We start from the raw sequence: 18,321 nt of genomic DNA, 5'->3' as shown, positions 1-18,321 counted from the left end.
AATTTTTTTTTTTTTTTTAATGCCACATTTCTTGGAATTGCCACCGTATCGGGGAGGTTGCATTTTCTCCTCCCAGAATGCCCTGCTTGTTTCCTCTTCACTTCCTATTGGGTCTTGCTCTAAAGTGGTGATGTACTGGGTACCCGGTGCTTTTTCAGCTACCCGGATCCGGCAGCAGGGGGTTGGAACCGGCGAAGGGCAATTTCAGAGCAGCTGAAGATGTGAAGACTTGCCTGCCGCGGAGGGTGAGGACGACTGCGGCGACAAAGTGGGAGCAGCAGCAGAAGACGGCCTTGTTGAGCGGGTGGGAGCAGCGGAACACAGCACACAGCTGATGCCGGTGGGAACCATGTGACCGGAGCAGGAGCGTTCCTATTGGACAGCCAGCACCTCCCACCGGCTCAACTAGGACGTCTTCTGCTGCCACTGCAATGAGGATGTCTGCTGCTTCCACGACGTCCTCCTCCACCCTCCGCAGCATTATTCCTCCGTCGTCGGCTGCAGGTAAGTATATGGTACCTGGTATCATTTAGGACTCGGTACAACACTACTCTCGTGAACTGTGAAATAAGAATTAAATCTTCATCTGGTTCTGTTTTGTTGTTCTACAGGGATTTTCAAAAAGTTCAAGAAAATGTCTGAGTGACCTGTAGGAATCATTTAAAATAATTGTAACCCCTCTTGCGTCCTAGGCCTGAGACTGACAGCTGGTGCTGAGGTGGGGGCCTGGGTCCTTTTATTGCTACTTGATATGCCACACATGGTTTACTGTCAGATGGCGGAAAATAAGTGCTCGGTGTGTGGGATATAACTGGTGCCATTTATTAGGAACCTTGTGATCCTCAACAAAGGATCACTACATTCGTAACGCCGCATATATTGTAATACTTCACAATAACACTGCGCGGATGTGTCAGTTGATGGTGGGCCACCCAATCCTGGGTATATGGGCCTATGTAATGGTGCCGGCACATGGTGGGAGTTCTTAATGCACTAAAGTGTTGCAGGCCTGTACTTCACAAAGGTGCTTTGGTACCACTTTGACTGCAGCCGTTGAGGGTCCCCTCCAACAGCGCTCCATTCTCCGTGCAGCTTCTTGGCATAGATCCACTTGGCCGCTCGCCAGAATGTTCTGCCCTCACTCGGGCAACTCTTGGTTCACTATTAACGGGGCTGAAACTGGCCACTCTTGATGGAACCTGAAGGCATTCAGTCTCGTGCAGATCTGACTCGCACGTCTCATGCCCACCCCTTTTAAAGGATAGATATAGAGTGTAGAGGGCATTTCATCCTTTGGGAATAGTAATCTAGAAGGATTGTGCAAACCTGTTTCCAGTCTCTGAATAGGATTCTTTTTAATTTATTTTTTATTTTTATTATCAGACTTCAGGTTCTGTCATGCAGGAACATGCATGATTTACTTGTATGTACTCACGCGTGTCAGTCCCAAATGGATGTCAAAAAGGGCAGACGAATGAAAAATTAAGTATACCATTATATACTTACAGATAGATGATTGCCCCTCTTTTTGTAAATTTGAGATTGAACGGTTTAAGAGGTTTACAGGAACGAGGAAATAGAACTCTTCTTAATCTGGATTAGCCTGGAAGACCTTTTTTTTACTACCTTTTTTTTGTACAAAAGTGAACACAGTTTTTCAGATGTTTCCAACAAATCTTGGCTGATTTGATGTGATTCTCTATTGAAATTCTTACTCGTGATGCTTCACAGGATTTCATTTTTTTTTCTGATGTCTAAAAAAATGCTTTATCAGAATGTTAGGACTTCTGAGATCGGTGAATTTATAGCTGGCAGGGTGGTAAAGAACATTATTAACTGGGCACATTACTCTGATACCTTGATGTAATTTACATCCCTTACATGGAGAGTACAAAATTTGGGGGTAGGGGAACGCTATATCAGCGGTAAGGTGGACAGATTAATTTTTTTTTAAATCCCTCCTCCACAATACACCATTAACGAATAGGACAAAGCCATATTTTTGGTGCTATGCAAAAAGACATCTGATGGTCCATTCACTTCCAATGTGTTTTGTGGCTTAGCACCACTTATGGTCTGAAACGGTAAGGAAAATTAAGACCTACAGGAAGGTTAAACATTCTTTCACTTGGTGTGTGTGTGAGTGTGAGTGAGTGTGAATGACCTAGGCGCACAAGAGAAGGGAGAGGGAGAGAGAACACACAGTAGTATGTCTGTATATTTAGAAATCAAATGCTTAGATTGCACTTACACAATGATGAGGATATTGGAACATTTATCAAAGTGCAATCTAAGCATTTGATTTCTAAATATACAGACATACTACTCTGTGTCTCCTCTTCTCTCCCCCCCCCCCCCCACCCCCTCTTCTTTCTCTTTTCTTGTGTGCCATGGTCGTTTTCTACATCGTGTGAATCTTTCTCGGCACCTGTGGGGTCGTGGACCTTTTGGCAGCAAAGAATAGGGACAGTATCTATATCGCAGCGATCACCTCTCCCTGGTATACTGTATTATGTTGTGTGGTTGCATGCTATGTATCATTAATACATTTGTGAGGGATTTATAGATTGCAGCGCTTTTTGTTCTTTTCACATTAATAATATTGTACCTTGTGCTCGGTCTTCTGAATGATTTATAGACTATGATGTTCCTCTAGATCAGGGGCGGCCAACTTCTGTCCTCAAGGGCTACCAACAGGTCAGGTTTTCCAGATATCCCGGCATCAGCACAGGAGGCTCAATTCAATCAAGCCACTGTTTGAGCCGCCTGTGCTGAAGCCGGGATATCCTGCACCTGGGCTTCTGGTTGCCCTTGAGGACTGGAGTTGGCCATTCCTGCTCTAGACCATCCAAAAAGGGGTGCCTACATTCTCTCCTTTTTGAACTCTTCTACCCATTGAATGATTAGGCAGACAATACATGTTGCCTTTTTTTTATAGGAAATAAGACTGTTATACCCCACCCAATTAAGGGTTACCTGGGGTATTAAAAAACTCCAACAAAAAAACTTTGCCACAGGAACTTTGCCTTGAGGTGAACGGCTGCTGTGCAAGCAATACTAGTTATGGTGAAATTAGAAGGTGTTTTTCAGAACGTAGTAAGGAGGTTTTCACCCTTTTTCACCCTTTTTGACCGTTTCGGTGCCTGAGGGTCATGCCACCTCCATGGCCACGGACGCTTCATCACCTCTGCATCACGTGACTGCTATTCGGAGCAATCACATGATCATTTCTCTGTTCCGCATGTAACTGGGTGGGGGCAGGTGCAGATCATGTATATTCACTACAAAATGTGCAGAGGGCGGTGTACGTCGTAAGGCCCTCTGGGGTTGCACTCTTCTTGCCTTGCACTGTATGTCATTGGGGCACTGAAGGGGTTAAGACATCATTAACTGCATAACCAAACTGTGTGCTAACTCAGGGGAGCGCAAACTTTTGAAGCTGCACCCCCCCCTGCCTGGCCTCCCCCGATCTCGTGCCCCCTCTCCTACCTTACAGCAGTGTCAAATGATGCACCGAGTCACGTAATGTCTGGTCACTTGACCCGCGGCGTCATTTGACGCTGTTGACGTCATATGACCCTGCGCGTTGCCATGGAGATGCGTCTGAATCCCGGTAAGTTTTGTTGCAAAGGCCTCACGTTATCCCCCGGCATTAATTTAAATGCCTTGGGGAGGAGCGCAGGACCTCTGCAACCGCCCGCCGCCCCCCCCCCCCCCCTCTCCGAAACATCTCCCGCCAGTTTGCGCACCCCTGTGCTAACTATACAAAAGCATCGTTTAGATCAGCCTGGCAAATTACATGTTTGCAAAATGATCCTAAGAATTGGTCTTAAGGCCCATATATCTACTTTCTAAAGGTTATATTATTACATAGTAGACCTGTCTGCAAGTTCTAGTCGCCTAGTAAAATAACTTGGGTGTCTGACTTTTAGCAAGACTATGTAGATTTATTCCTAGCGTAACCTGTACGAAACATTGGCTTATGTGAACTACATGCTCCTCACTTGGTTTTGGGACACGGTTCAGTAACCAGTTTCTGCAGACCGGATAAGAGGTGTTAATTCTGACTGTTCACAATGAACGTGCCCTTTCGAGGACTGCCTCTTCAAACAAAGGCTCAGCATGCCAGAGTTACAGTCCCAAATACTTTGTGGAACAGAGTGCCTGTTCATACAGGAGCTGCATTGTACAGGTTCATTCCTTCTCATGGGTGTGGAGCAGGATAACAGCAGCAATTTATTTTTGGGATCCCCCACCCCCTGAAAATGAACATGCTTCAGCAAAACGCGCTACTGAGCATGACTACACTTTTGCAGACTCCACTAGCTTCTTGTTTGTACAAAGAGCGGGCCTGCAAGAACATTACACGAGCTCTTCGTCATGTGCCGTTGGTGACCACTGTCAACTCCCAATGATCTACTGTTTAAATACCTAAATTCACCAAAACACAACCATTATTGTTTGGTTAGAAAACGGATTTGCCCTGGCAGTGCGGATTTGTTCCTGTCTGCCCTGTTGCCTTCTAGCTCATGTTTGATAGACGCATGTGCACATGAGGTGACTCCTATACTGAGGTACTCGTCTACCTGAACAAGCTCCTCACCCCTACCACATGCAGCATTTATCATCTGAGATCTGACTCCAATAGACTGTTCATGGTCCCAAGGTTCAACAAACTATCCAGCCGCTCCTCCTTCTCTTACCGTGCACCCCAAAACTGGAACAATCTACCGGAGACTCTCATAGCCACCACCAGTCTAAGTTCTTTCAAAACTAAGGCTCTCTCACATTTTAATCTAGTCTGTAACTGTTACATACGCCTATAAAATATATTATCTCTAACTGTGCATGCGATGTCTTGTATATAATGTATATCTTGTTCACTTAAATAATACATGGTTACATCTCTTCTTAATTCTATGCCCAGGACATACTTGAAAACGAGAGGTAACTCTCAATGTATTACTTCCTGATAAAACATGTTATAAATAAATCCTGTTCATTTAGTAGGAGCCATTGGAGCTTTGCAGAGATATTTGGGGAAACCACTGGTAACATTTCATACAATGTTGCTGGTATAGATACAAATGGTGATCCACAAGGATCAAAAAGGTCCCCAAATATTGCACTCAAGGCAGATAAGGCTACGGCCCCAATGATTGCGCACGACTTTCACCCGAGCAATCTGAAGTCATCAGATCACTCGTGGCAGGGGTGCGGCCATGACATCACGTGGCTGGTTCGCCCTCAATGGCAGAACCGCCGCCGTGACGTGGCCATCACTCGCCTGCCGCGCCAAAAGACCGTTTTCTTGTCTTTTCAAAATGTGATCACTCTTCGTGGATGCGCGCGCGGACTGTGTCCGGCCCCATAGAGAGAGCCATCTCTTTGTGCATGCGCGCGGACTGTGTCCGGCCCCATAGAGAGGGCCATCTCTTTGTGCATGCGCGCGGACTGTGTCCGGCCCCATAGAGAGGGCCATCTCTTTGTGCATGCGCGCGGACTGTGTCCGGCCCCATAGAGAGGGCCATCTCTTCGTGCATGCGCGCGCGACTGTGTCCGGCCCCATAGAGAGGGCCATCTCTTTGTGCATGCGCGCGCGACTGTGTCCGGCCCCATAGAGAGGGCCATCTCTTCGTGCATGCGCGCGCGGACTGTGTCCGGCCCCATAGAGAGGGCCATCTCTTTGTGCATGCGCGCGGACTGTGTCCGGCCCCATAGAGAGGGCCATCTCTTTGTGCATGCGCGCGGACTGTGTCCGGCCCCATAGAGAGGGCCATCTCTTTGTGCATGCGCGCGCGGACTGTGTCCGGCCCCATAGAGAGGGCCATCTCTTTGTGCATGCGCGCGCGACTGTGTCCGGCCCCATAGAGAGGGCCATCTCTTTGTGCATGCGCGCGCGGACTGTGTCCGGCCCCATAGAGAGGGCCATCTCTTCGTGTATGCGCGCGCGGACTGTGTCCGGCCCCATAGAGAGGGCCATCTCTTTGTGCATGCGCGCGGACTGTGTCCGGCCCCATAGAGAGGGCCATCTCTTTGTGCATGCGCGCGGACTGTGTCCGGCCCCATAGAGAGGGCCATCTCTTTGTGCATGCGCGCGCGGACTGTGTCCGGCCCCATAGAGAGGGCCATCTCTTTGTGCATGCGCGCGCGGACTGCGTCCGGCCCCATAGAGAGGGCCATCTCTTCGTGCATGCGCGCGCGGACTGTGTCCGGCCCCATAGAGAGGGCCATCTCTTTGTGCATGCGCGCGGACTGTGTCCGGCCCCATAGAGAGGGCCATCTCTTTGTGCATGCGCGCGGACTGTGTCCGGCCCCATAGAGAGGGCCATCTCTTTGTGCATGCGCGCGGACTGTGTCCGGCCCCATAGAGAGGGCCATCTCTTTGTGCATGCGCGCGCGGACTGTGTCCGGCCCCATAGAGAGGGCCATCTCTTTGTGCATGCGCGCGCGGACTGCGTCCGGCCCCATAGAGAGGGCCATCTCTTTGTGCATGCGCGCGCGACTGTGTCCGGCCCCATAGAGAGGGCCATCTCTTTGTGCATGCGCGCGCGGACTGTGTCCGGCCCCATAGAGAGGGCCATCTCTTCGTGCATGCGCGCGCGGACTGTGTCCGGCCCCATAGAGAGGGCCATCTCTTTGTGCATGCGCGCGCGACTGTGTCCGGCCCCATAGAGAGGGCCATCTCTTTGTGCATGCGCGCGCGGACTGTGTCCGGCCCCATAGAGAGGGCCATCTCTTCGTGCATGCGCGCGCGGACTGTGTCCGGCCCCATAGAGAGGGCCATCTCTTTGTGCATGCGCGCGCGACTGTGTCCGGCCCCATAGAGAGGGCCATCTCTTTGTGCATGCGCGCGCGGACTGTGTCCGGCCCCATAGAGAGGGCCATCTCTTCGTGCATGCGCGCGCGGACTGTGTCCGGCCCCATAGAGAGGGCCATCTCTTTGTGCATGCGCGCGGACTGTGTCCGGCCCCATAGAGAGGGCCATCTCTTCGTGCATGCGCGCGCGGACTGTGTCCGGCCCCATAGAGAGGGCCATCTCTTTGTGCATGCGCGCGGACTGTGTCCGGCCCCATAGAGAGGGCCATCTCTTTGTGCATGCGCGCGCGGACTGCGTCCGGCCCCATAGAGAGGGCCATCTCTTTGTGCATGCGCGCGCGGACTGTGTCCGGCCCCATAGAGAGGGCCATCTCTTTGTGCATGCGCGCGCGGACTGCGTCCGGCCCCATAGAGAGGGCCATCTCTTTGTGCATGCGCGCGCGGACTGCGTCCGGCCCCATAGAGAGGGCCATCTCTTTGTGCATGCGCGCGCGGACTGCGTCCGGCCCCATAGAGAGGGCCATCTCTTTGTCCGTGCCACGCACGCCGTCGCGATCTGAGGACGAGGCCTAAGCAGGAGTAGTGGGGACTGTATTCTCATGGACAATACAGTCCCACTACTCCTCATCTGCATGGAGTGCAATATTTGGGGACCTTTTGTGATCCCTGTCGATCACCATTTGTATCTATACGTCCATTCCCTGATGCCCCATGCATTTTATGATTATATTTCACTTAGGATTAGCCACGGTGAGTGGTTTGGTCAACATATTTTTGTATACAATGTTGCTACATGTTTGTTTGGGAGGTTGGTCAACAACCGCAGTTGGCGCCTCTTGTGTGTGAGGCTGTCTTCAAAAACCTCCCAACTGCTGTTGTGTGTTTTCTCCCTGTACGCTCATAATAGTGTAGCTGAGCACCTTTCAGGCCAGGAGTCTGCAACCTTTCAAGGAAGAAAAACCTTAAAATATTTTGGTCGCATTTTTTTTTTTTTTGAGAGCCACAGCACATGCATGAATATGATTACACCCCCCACACACACACACATACATGACACACATATACTGCACACTCCACCCTTGGGTAAAAAGTGGAAAATACATCAAAATATGCTTGTTCCTGTGTATTTATTTACTTTCCCCTCTCTCTCACCCTTTCACTCAATTCCTCCCCCTTTTCTCGCACAATTCCCCTCAATCTCTCATCTCTTACTCAACCACCCCTCTCACCCTGTCCCCCAACACACTCATTTCTTTCTCCCTTACCATACTTCATTTCCCCCCTTTCCCACCCACATAATTCAACACACTTCCCCACGTACACACACTTCCCCATGTATACACACACTTCCCCACGTACACGCATATACATACACACACTTCCCCACTTGTACACACACACACAATACACACGTGTGTGTGTGTGTGTGTGTTCCATGCAGCAGGACATCTGAGGGACATCTCCCTCACAGTCTGCATGAGGCAGCACAGACTCTGCCGCTAGGCTGGTGACCATGACGACCACAAGTCCATACTCGGCCTCTGTAGTCACATGAGGAGGCTGGCCTTTAAAGGAGGCGCCTGGAAGCTCATTGCATGCTGAGAGGCATTGCAGAGAGCAGAAGTGCCGGCTGGCCGCGGTTTATGGAGCAATGCTCCAGTTTCTTCATACTTGGTAAACATAATAGTGTGTTTATGTACAGGTGTAGCTTGCTTAACTTTCCCCACAGCTGGGGATCAGGATAGCTACCCACTGTGTAAAATGCTGCTGCTTCCGCCACCCAAGGCTGTCCCTTCACTGAAGCCATGGGAAATGTATCTGGCATTTCCCGCGGCTCTGGGGAAAGAATTTGTGGCTACATTTTGCCTATTGTCAATCAAATAATATTAAGTACTTTAATTTATTTTAGGACGTGCATAATTCCATACGCAAGAAAATGGAGCCTGCCCTCTTTCCCTCTGCTTGATTTTACAATGAGGTACCACTTGGGTTGCACCTGCAAGCTTTGACTAACCTGAATACCCTACCTACAATCTCAAGCTTCATGTTTTCTCAGGACCGTTCTGCTGAACTTGCTTTTGTGACATATTATGACCATTTTTTTTTTTAAACTTTCAAATGCCTGTACTATGGACCAGATGACCAACATTCCTGCACTAAAAAGCTATATACCACAGCTATTTAGCAATAGTTTTTGTTATCTTTTGAACTGCTACTAAGAAGCAACAAGAATGCAATTTACCATTTGGAGTACAGCGGAATTAATTTTAAATTGAGTACGGTACATTATAAAATATTGTATACATTTCAGAATGTGCTCTCGGCTGTAGACTGAGCAATTCTCTGCCACCAGTTTCACAGCTGGTATATAAAGCTTGGTTTGTTTGGGGGGGGTCCTCTCCATTTCTGCATTGGGATACTTTCATGGACTCCAGCTGGTGGTAACATTTCTGGAAAGCGCTGCTCCATGTGCGTGTAATATAAACAAGTCAAAACCTAGCACCCGTGTAAAACATTCAATTCTTAAGGCGTTTTGGGGTTCTTTAAATCAATAAAATAAAAACACCCAATAGTGCATCCTTGTCTTGCACAGGCTTCCCCGGCCTCTTCCAGTCTCACAAAGTGTGTTAAACTGCAGATAGAAAGATCATGGGTGTGGATCACAAAAGCACATTAAGTTCCATTAAATTACTCCGAATGATTAGCTGAAATGTGGCGGTCTTGTTTCAAAGGCACATTTTTGTTGCTTAATGGAGAAGTTTTTTAAGGCTTAGGAGTGCAGGTTTGTGCAGGATCATTGAGGAGAAAATAAATTGTAACACCACTTCAGCCCTCCCCAGAGAGCTTTTGCTTTTTGACCACCTCCTTGCTCTCTCTGCTTGCAGATAGATGAGATTGCCTCGGTGTAAAGTGACCTTCTTTAGATGTATTAAAATTGAATGCATACAATGCTCCTCCTTGGAGAAATCACCAAACCGCAGATATTACTACCTGACTGAGTTGACTCCTAACTGTTTTTTTATTTATTTTGTATGTTCTAGCTTTTTGTATTGATTTTCTGATATTGATGAAACGTTTCATAAGACCCTGGACCCGTTTAACCTCCACATAGCAGGAACAGACTGCGACAGGGTTAAAGAGAATAAATAGATGGTTATTATGTTATTAGACATGGGATGTGGCGTTTGACTTAAACCACATGCAAATAAAAAAAATGAAAGGGCAAGTGGGAGATGCCTACGCAAGTCTTGATTGCAAGTAATTTTGCTAGATGTTTTTTCATACTGGAATAACGATTACTGGACAAAAGTGAACGTTGTTAGTTTGTAGGATTTACAGAGCTGATTAATTCACTGTCTGCCTAGTAGTGCTACTGACCTTACTTTTGCAGCATGGGATATCCGGAAGTTGAAGTCCTTTCCAAGGAACAGGCACTGCAGTATTTATGTATTCTTCGCAGATCTAGCCAGGCCTGAACTTCCAAACCCACAGAGAGTTCTCCTTACAGTACAGGCATACCTCGCTTTAAGGACACTCACTTTAAGTACACTCGCGAGTAAGTACATATCACCCAATAGGCAAACGGCAGCTCGCGCATGCGCCTGTCAGCACGTCCTGAACAGCAATAAAGGCTCCCTACCTGTACCAAAGCTGTGCACAAGCGAGGAGATTATAGAGCCTGTTACAAAGGCGTTATTTACATCAGTTATGCACGTATATGACGATTGCAGTACTGTACATGCATCGATAAGTGGGAAAAAGGTAGTGCTTCACTTTAAGTACATTTTCGCTTTACATACATGCTCCGGTCCCATTGTGTATGTTAATGCGGGGTATGCGTGTATGTCCAAAAACCTCCCTGTGCGGTGACCAGAACTCTCTATTACAAGCTGTCTTCGGATTATGGGAAGGTTGTATCTTCCACAATGTGCCCAGAAAAGTATATATATATTTTTTTATGTAGTGCCTTTTATCTTTACTTTCTTCAACGGCCAGAGGGAAACAACATACGCACAATGATATCGAAGCCCAAACTTCCACTAATGAATGGGCATGTGACTAATGCTGGGTGTTCTTGGTTTGTTTGTGTTTATATAATATATCCCTCTGCTATTTTTCCTGACTTGTAAAATAAAATCTCTCCGGAAAGGTCTACCTTTTAATTTGGTTGCTAGTCAATGTAGTTTGTGTGACAGCTTTAATTTGAAACCGACCGGTTGGGACAGTATGCAAACAAACTCCCAAGTTCCCAACTCTTCTGTAGGGAAAAGGGATTTTGACGTTTAACTCCAATAAATAACTTTGGAAGGGGAGAAAAAAAAATGTATGCCTTCAAAACCCACATTGACAACCAAATTGCATGTCTTAATTTTTTTCTTTTTTTCCAGAGCTGCTACTGAAAATAAGCAAATTGAAAAACCAAAGATGCTTGTAAGTATTTCTTCATTCACCAAATGCTTGTTAAAGGGGGGAATGATTTGCAGTGGGATGGGACCTGGGGATCTAGAGATGAAGGGGTTAATTTTGTTATACGTCATTTTTTTTCTTTTCTTCACATTTTACTCCTCTTTTTAGAAGGGGATACCTTGAACTTTCACTGAAAAGAAAAGCTTCTGCATACATAGTAACATTATCCCCTATTTAATACCCCATAAAGCCACTTCCTCGTGCTGGACACGATTTTGGTCCCATTCTTGTGAAGAAAGCCGAGATCTCCCCGAGCATTGGGAAGAGACATCTCAGGATAGTGAAGGAGGGCCATTAAGAATCTCTAGATATAGTACTTTCGGACACCAAAATCTGCCTTTGCATAATCCCATCACTGCTACAGGGGCCTACACCACAATTTGTGTTTGGTTCTGTACTGAGGTTTGGGGCTGGTTTAGAAGTGAGCAGTCATACTCTGTCTTGTATTGTACAACAAAACGTTGCATGCTGTGTTCATTTTGAGAGCGAGCTAGAGTCTCACTGACCGTTTGCTACACACGTCCAGCCCTTTTCTTGCCTAACCAAAAGGAACTTTCCGCAGTGAGCTAATTGTATAGATGTTTGGAGGGTGAGTGCTTTCCATTGAACTCTAGCAGTTGCAAAATGTTGCCTTGGCAAAATATTCTGCATTTGTTTGCGGAGGTCGGGGTTTTAGGTAGAGTGAAACTTTGTGTTACTTTGACTTTGTAACATACCAATATCTGGGGCAAAAATATTTTCTCCCCCAAAACCAGCAACTAACCTGTACAATGCAATTGGCCAGGAAATGTACAATAATAACTTATGCAAATGATCATGCATCTGAAACTCTCAAAATATATAGTCTTTTTTTCCTGCTGCTCATTTTCACACTGGGCAGAGCATTGTGGTTTTCTTTATTTTGCCCGTTCGGCCGTAGCGTCTGAGGGAGATGAATATTATCAGCGAGCTGCAGTTGTGACTTAATGCATACCACACCAAATGCCTTAATTATTGTTTGCTGGAGCCTCTCGACAAGCACCCCATTGTAGATACAATAGCTGTATATAGGCGTTCTTGTTCTCTGTGACCCTTGCTGAATACCTGAGGTTTAATATTTCAGCGCTGATAACTGGTGTGACAATGAGCTCCTTATGTTTTTTTTTCAAGGTTTCTCATTGAAGCTAATGATCTCGTAAAGGCTGAGGCACCGACCATGATTGCCAATGCAACATGGAGCCAAATTGTCAGTCATTTTGCATGAAGCCGCCCGCAGTAATCATGTTAACATGCTGGTGGGCAAACTTTTCACCATTTAACTCTTAAAATGATACTTTTTATATACAATATTAGTGTTTTATTTCACTCTCAGATTTGCCTTGTATTTGAAACCTAATTGACTTCCTCCTTTTTCTATCCATCCTCCCAATCTCAGAATCATGTTGGCAGAGATTTTAGATTTCTAAGTTTGGGTGTTTTTTAATTAATTTTATTTTTTTTCCCCCGTTTTAGCATTGTTGCAAAGATGGATTTTTTTAATGGCAATAATGCCGATACCTTTAATGTACCATGAAACAAAACAATACAAGTAGCCGGGTTTGCAGTTTTAAAAATACAATAAAATAAAATAAAATCATTTCAGCAGGGCAACACCATCCCTTCTTTTGCAGGATGGGGCCTGCAACACATTGCTCTCTTATATTTTGCAAGTGTCAACATGCAGACCAATCTGGCATACCTAGTCAACCCATATTCCCTTACCATAGAACCGTGGGAGCTACCTGTGTAACAGTTTTTACTCTGTTTCCTAAAGTTATATGCTGCATTCTGTCTGTCACAATCCTTCCCATTGTTGTATTGCTTTCCCCGTCATCTCTGCTTCCCCTTCCAATTAATAATTTACATTTTACGTTGCCCTCCATCTTCAGAGCAATACCTCCAGTGACTCATATTATTCCTTAGCACTGTTTGATCTCTTTTAGAGAGGCAACGTAGCAGGGGGAAGGTGAAGCCAATTATATCATTATCGGTGAGATTGTCTGCCTTTTATTTAGGGATGCACAAAGGCTGGAAGAATTTTATACTAAGAACCAGCAGCTAAGAGAGCAGCAGAAGGCGCTTCATGATACCATTAAGGTGCTAGAGGACAGGTAAGCGAAAAGCAATACGTTTTAGTGCATGTGCTGCAGAAAACGGGGGTGAGTGATGGCAAAGGAGTTCAAAGGAACGAATTCGTGTGGCAAATGCTTTTAGGCTTGATGGGTCAGCCAAGGCTAATGAATAATAAAGATGTACATCACATATTACCATTAGGTTAGGGGTTTGTACAGAAAGTGGCGCAGGAGGGGAACATAGAAACTAGGAAACCAATAAAACCCTAATGTAAGATGTTGAGTGAGAAAAGTGACTCTTTTTTTTTTTTTTTTTTTATTATTATTATCGTTTTTTTTTTTTTTATTATTATTATCGTTTTATTTGTAAAGCGCCAACATATTCAGCAGCGCGGTACAGTGGGGGTACAGAGATCTGATAATGACATAAACCGTTGCATACAAATAAGGACAAACAGATTTGAAGGGAAATGTGGGCCCTGCTCCTGAGAGCTTACACTGCAGAGGGAATGAGGGACAATGTTGAAACAAAGGGTAAAGTGCCTGCTCATTGTGGGAGTATGGTTCAGCCGCACCCATTAAGTCTTTGGGGTGTGAATGTTGGATAGATAGCATGGAGATTGGTCCAGCCGCACAGCTGGTATCAATAGAGTTGTTGGGAAGGGTTTAGGGGGTGTGCTAGATGGATTTCCGTGAATAGGTGAGTTTCCAGGGAGTTTTTAAATGACTGAAAGATGGAGGGGAGTCTGCTGGTGCGTGGTTAGGATTTCCAGAGAGAGGGCGGAGGATGGGAGAAGTCGTGTAGGATTTGGTTTTTATCCATTTCCCATGTGGCAAAACAAAGCAGAGAGGTGGTCTGAAACACATCAGGCTCCGATGACAACAATGCTTATAATCTATTGAAAGTGTGAGAGAGGGAGGATTGTAAGTAAAGCCATCTCGCCATAATAGAATGATGTATTGTGTCCACTTGGTTGCCGCCAGGCTCAGGGCAGGACTGTGTGACCGGTGTGCAGTAACAGAAGAGCACATGAGGAAGAAGCAGCAGGAGTTTGAGAATATCCGACAGCAGAATCTGAAACTCATTACAGAGCTCAGTAAGACTTCTTATTTATGTTTTGCATGTATTTATACACAGCTGTGCCTCTCAAAAAGACAGTATTTTGCCCACTGCCGTCTACCTAGTATTCATTGCTAATAGGCCACTGAAGATTCGGGCCATTTATTAGTTCTTGATGTTAGATCACGCATGCACTAGTTTTACTGTTAGTATCATAATTCATCCTTCTCATTGGGGCAAAAACAGCACCTTCTTTTTAAATGGAGAACCTAATTTTTCAGATAAATGCTTTCATTCATTTGTTCTTGTATAGCGCAGACAACATGCTCTGATAACCAGTGAGTCAAAGGTGCCCAAGAGATTTGCAAAAATTGGCAGATGGGGGAAGATTATACAGATCAACTCTATAATGTACTGGGTTTTTTTTCTCATTGTGTGCCAAGATCGTGCACACTGTACGGTGCATGTACATTCAGTACATTTCCCCCCCCAACCCAAACCTAGTTTTTCTAGCAGTCATTTTTAATCTTGGTTCCATCATTAAATTTACTGCAGTCATTCTCTTTTTCCATAACGTGATTTTGTTGGACATGTTCATTGATGTCTTGTTGCAGTGAATGAGAAGAACACCCTTCAGGATGAGAATAAAAGGCTTTCAGACCAGCTTCAGCACATGCAGAAGAAGACGACAGAGTGAGTTAAATACTTAAAGTCCTCTTCCCTTTATTTGTGAAAGCACAGGCAATACCGAGCTTCTTTTCTTTTTATGTTCTCAAAAAGGCCACAATGATACAGAGCGGTAATTGCAGTAATTGGGGATAAAGTTACAAAATCCTTTCCTATATTTTAAGGGTATTTATTCAATTTAAGTGGCTGCCAAAACCATCTTCAGACAAACTCCTGTTGCAAAACTGGATTGAGATTGTGTTTCCATTGTTATAAGCCGACGTGTTTATTGGGCTTCCTTCTTTCTTCTTAACTTTTCTTTTTTCCTTTACATCCTGAAAATATGTTGTGAATTCCCCCAAGACATTCTCAGGTATTCTCATGAAAAGGATACACTATATGTTCTTACAAACTCATTTATCTTGACTTCCTTTTCTGTGTAGGTGTGGAACTAAAAAACTGATTGGCAAATATTTTGTTCCTCAAGACCTACATCATTTTTATTTTGTAATGACATGTTAGAATGTAATACATTATATATAATATAGTAAGCAGCTAGATTATTTAGAAAAATAGAAGCTCCAGTACAGCACTAGGTGTTTTTGTGTACACAGGGTGAGTGTGTAGAAGAGGTTCCACAGTGCACTTTTGTACGGGGTTCTACTGAGTCCACTTAAATCAAGTCCAGTCTTCTTAAGATGCTGAAAACCACTGTACAAGAGCAACATTTGAATGGATTTGTACTTGGTGTCTCCACCTCTTAGTGCTTTAAGTGTGATTCTAAAAGCCATTGATAAATATTTTATCGGATAATGATGGAAAACCATACTGTACTGCAATTCTCTTTGGACATAAAGTGACTTGCTCAGTGTCGCATGGATTTGGGCTCTGGTCTTATCCAATTTCAAAATCCAGCCCTTGCAATTCCCTGTTCCAAAGTATTTTCCGTAAACGTGGAAAGGTAACATTTTACGTGGGAATATTGAGCTCATTATTGAGATGTTACTGTTGACCCGAGTTGCATGGCATCGGATTACCTGAGAGAAGTGATTTGGCTCCGATGTGAGAATTTCATGGCATGATCACACCACAATATGCAGCCGGCGTGTCGCATTAATGCTCACTGCTGGAGATTTTCTCTTTTCATCCTTGGGGTATATGTTTATGCTTCTATGACTAATGGTCCAACAATTTTGAACTCTAGGCAGAATGTAAATGAAGAACCACCGGCAGATCGAGGAGACAGCGAGGACGGTGTTATCCCCGACTCTCCAATCCATTCCTTTCCCCTGTCCATGGTCAGCCGAATGCGGAGAAGAAAAGAGAACAGACACATCCGATACACAGAACAAGCACACGAAGGAATAGGGGTGTCTGACTGCACTAATGGTGAGTCTGCAATGGGTTATTCCACAGAATGCCTTTTTGGTTCCATTGTAGCTGGTTCAGTAACCCCTTCAATACCAATGGGTATTTGCCACCTGCGTGGCCACAGGGGTTTGCAAATTGTTGCAATAATATTTCCAAACCTCAATTTCTGTTTCACTGCTGGCCCTAGCAAACCAGAAATCGTTTATTTACAGAAAAGTAAAAAAAAATTAGTTGGCGTTGTTGCGCTGTGCATAATTGAAAAACAATTCTAGATTTGTTTTTTTGTGCCTAAGAATTAGATCTGTGAGGTCACATGGCCAAACTTTGCAATACGGTATGTAATATGGCTAGCCAAAAGTTGTCTGGAGGAGCCGTGTCACACACGGCCTATACCGCCATTTTGCAGACTCTTGGAAAATGACATTTAATACGTTTTTTTTTTTTTCTGTTTTAGTTAATATTTTTACATGAAAAACGGGTGTGGATGCCAAAGAAGCATTATAATATTAATAACTTATATAGAGCTTTTCTCTCAATGGGACTCTAAACACTTCAGTTACAAAAAGGAAAAATAAAGGGGGAAAAATGTATGGTTATAAAAGACACAAGGAAATATACGGTACTGTAGCTATTAAATGCAGACCGGTTGTGGTTAATTAATGTAATGCCTAGAAAAACATGTAGGTCTTGAGCCTGTTTTTATAGCTTTGCAGATTTTGACACTGTGCTGTTTTACTGGGTAAATCACTGTTGAGTCACTGTAATTATAAAGGTACAATTCTATATTCATAGAGGAATCTTAGGATGGGTCACTTTGAACTGCCATACAAATCTGGCCATGTAGATCATCCTTTTTATGACAGATGCAATGAAAATGTAGTCTGAGTCTCCTGCGCCAGGGTGGGGGTGAATTGTGATCGCCCTCCCCTCCAAGGAGAACGTCAGTCCTACAAATATGGGGGTACCCTTAAGTGACAGAGGGCATTTCCAAAGTCAATCCGGGAGGATCCCATGTTTATAGGAATACAGGTATGCCTGAGGGGATTTGTAAAAGTGTTTAAATACAATGTACGTGCAAATGTTGAGGCAACATGTTCAGGGAGTTTATTTTCATAAGACCCACCAGAATTAATTTTACTCGCAGAAATATGGAAGTCCCCTTGATGGATGTGGCCTGTGCACTCTTATCAACCAACAGTATCAATATATTTGTAGGAATAAAATTGTCTGAACCTCTGTGATATTTATAATTGGCCTGTGAGTTTTCAACATATAATGCGCCCTCCCACCCTTCCATTTCTTAGTACAGGGTAGGGACGCCCTGTGACCATCCTGTGTTTTGATCATGGAGATTGGCATGCAAAGTAACCTAAGATGAAGAGGAAGCCCATTCTCATTTTGATCTGGAGAGCTTCTCTGCTTCCTAAACAAAAAAAAACCAGCACATAAATACATAGTGGGGCTTTGGGAAATATCCTACCCCAATGTCGGGGACACATATGAACACACATGCAAATGTATGCATGTACGTTGTGTGTGAGATATACATACACACTGTAAGTTACTATCATTATCACCCTGAAAACATTTTCAAGGTTGGCAGGTGTAGAGAGACACATTCAGGGCACATCACAAAGGCCACTCTAGAGCCAGTGCTCGTCAGGTTTTGTGGTACATCGCAAGGGCACTAAAATGGTTTTCATTCAAGAAAAGGTTACCAGATGTCTGTTTTTTGGAGGACATCCTTTTTTTGAGACTCCCAGAAGCATTCGGCTAGATTTGTGTGAAATGGCAATTTGCCTGGGTTACCTTTTCAATACCATATTTGGGCCAATAGAATGCACCAAG

The 18,321-nt window shown here is 44.9% G+C and overlaps 1 protein-coding gene across 8 annotated transcripts in view; it reads left to right on the top strand.

Moving 5' to 3' along the window:
* RBBP8 (RB binding protein 8, endonuclease) overlaps nt 1-18,321 on the top strand; it is a 70,759-nt gene that overhangs the window by 19,286 nt on the left and 33,152 nt on the right. For all 8 annotated transcript variants that reach the window (XM_075585164.1, XM_075585170.1, XM_075585180.1 and 5 more), the window contains 5 exons: nt 11,208-11,250; nt 13,320-13,415; nt 14,361-14,473; nt 15,051-15,129; nt 16,307-16,491. In XM_075585164.1, the coding sequence (XP_075441279.1) occupies nt 11,208-11,250; nt 13,320-13,415; nt 14,361-14,473; nt 15,051-15,129; nt 16,307-16,491 (516 nt within the window). The remainder of the gene's footprint in view (nt 1-11,207; nt 11,251-13,319; nt 13,416-14,360; nt 14,474-15,050; nt 15,130-16,306; nt 16,492-18,321) is intronic.

The sequence above is a fragment of the Ascaphus truei genome, chromosome 2 (genome assembly GCF_040206685.1).
Source record: "Ascaphus truei isolate aAscTru1 chromosome 2, aAscTru1.hap1, whole genome shotgun sequence".
Lineage (NCBI taxonomy): Eukaryota > Metazoa > Chordata > Amphibia > Anura > Ascaphidae > Ascaphus > Ascaphus truei.
This window is presented reverse-complemented; position numbering and strand designations above follow the sequence as displayed.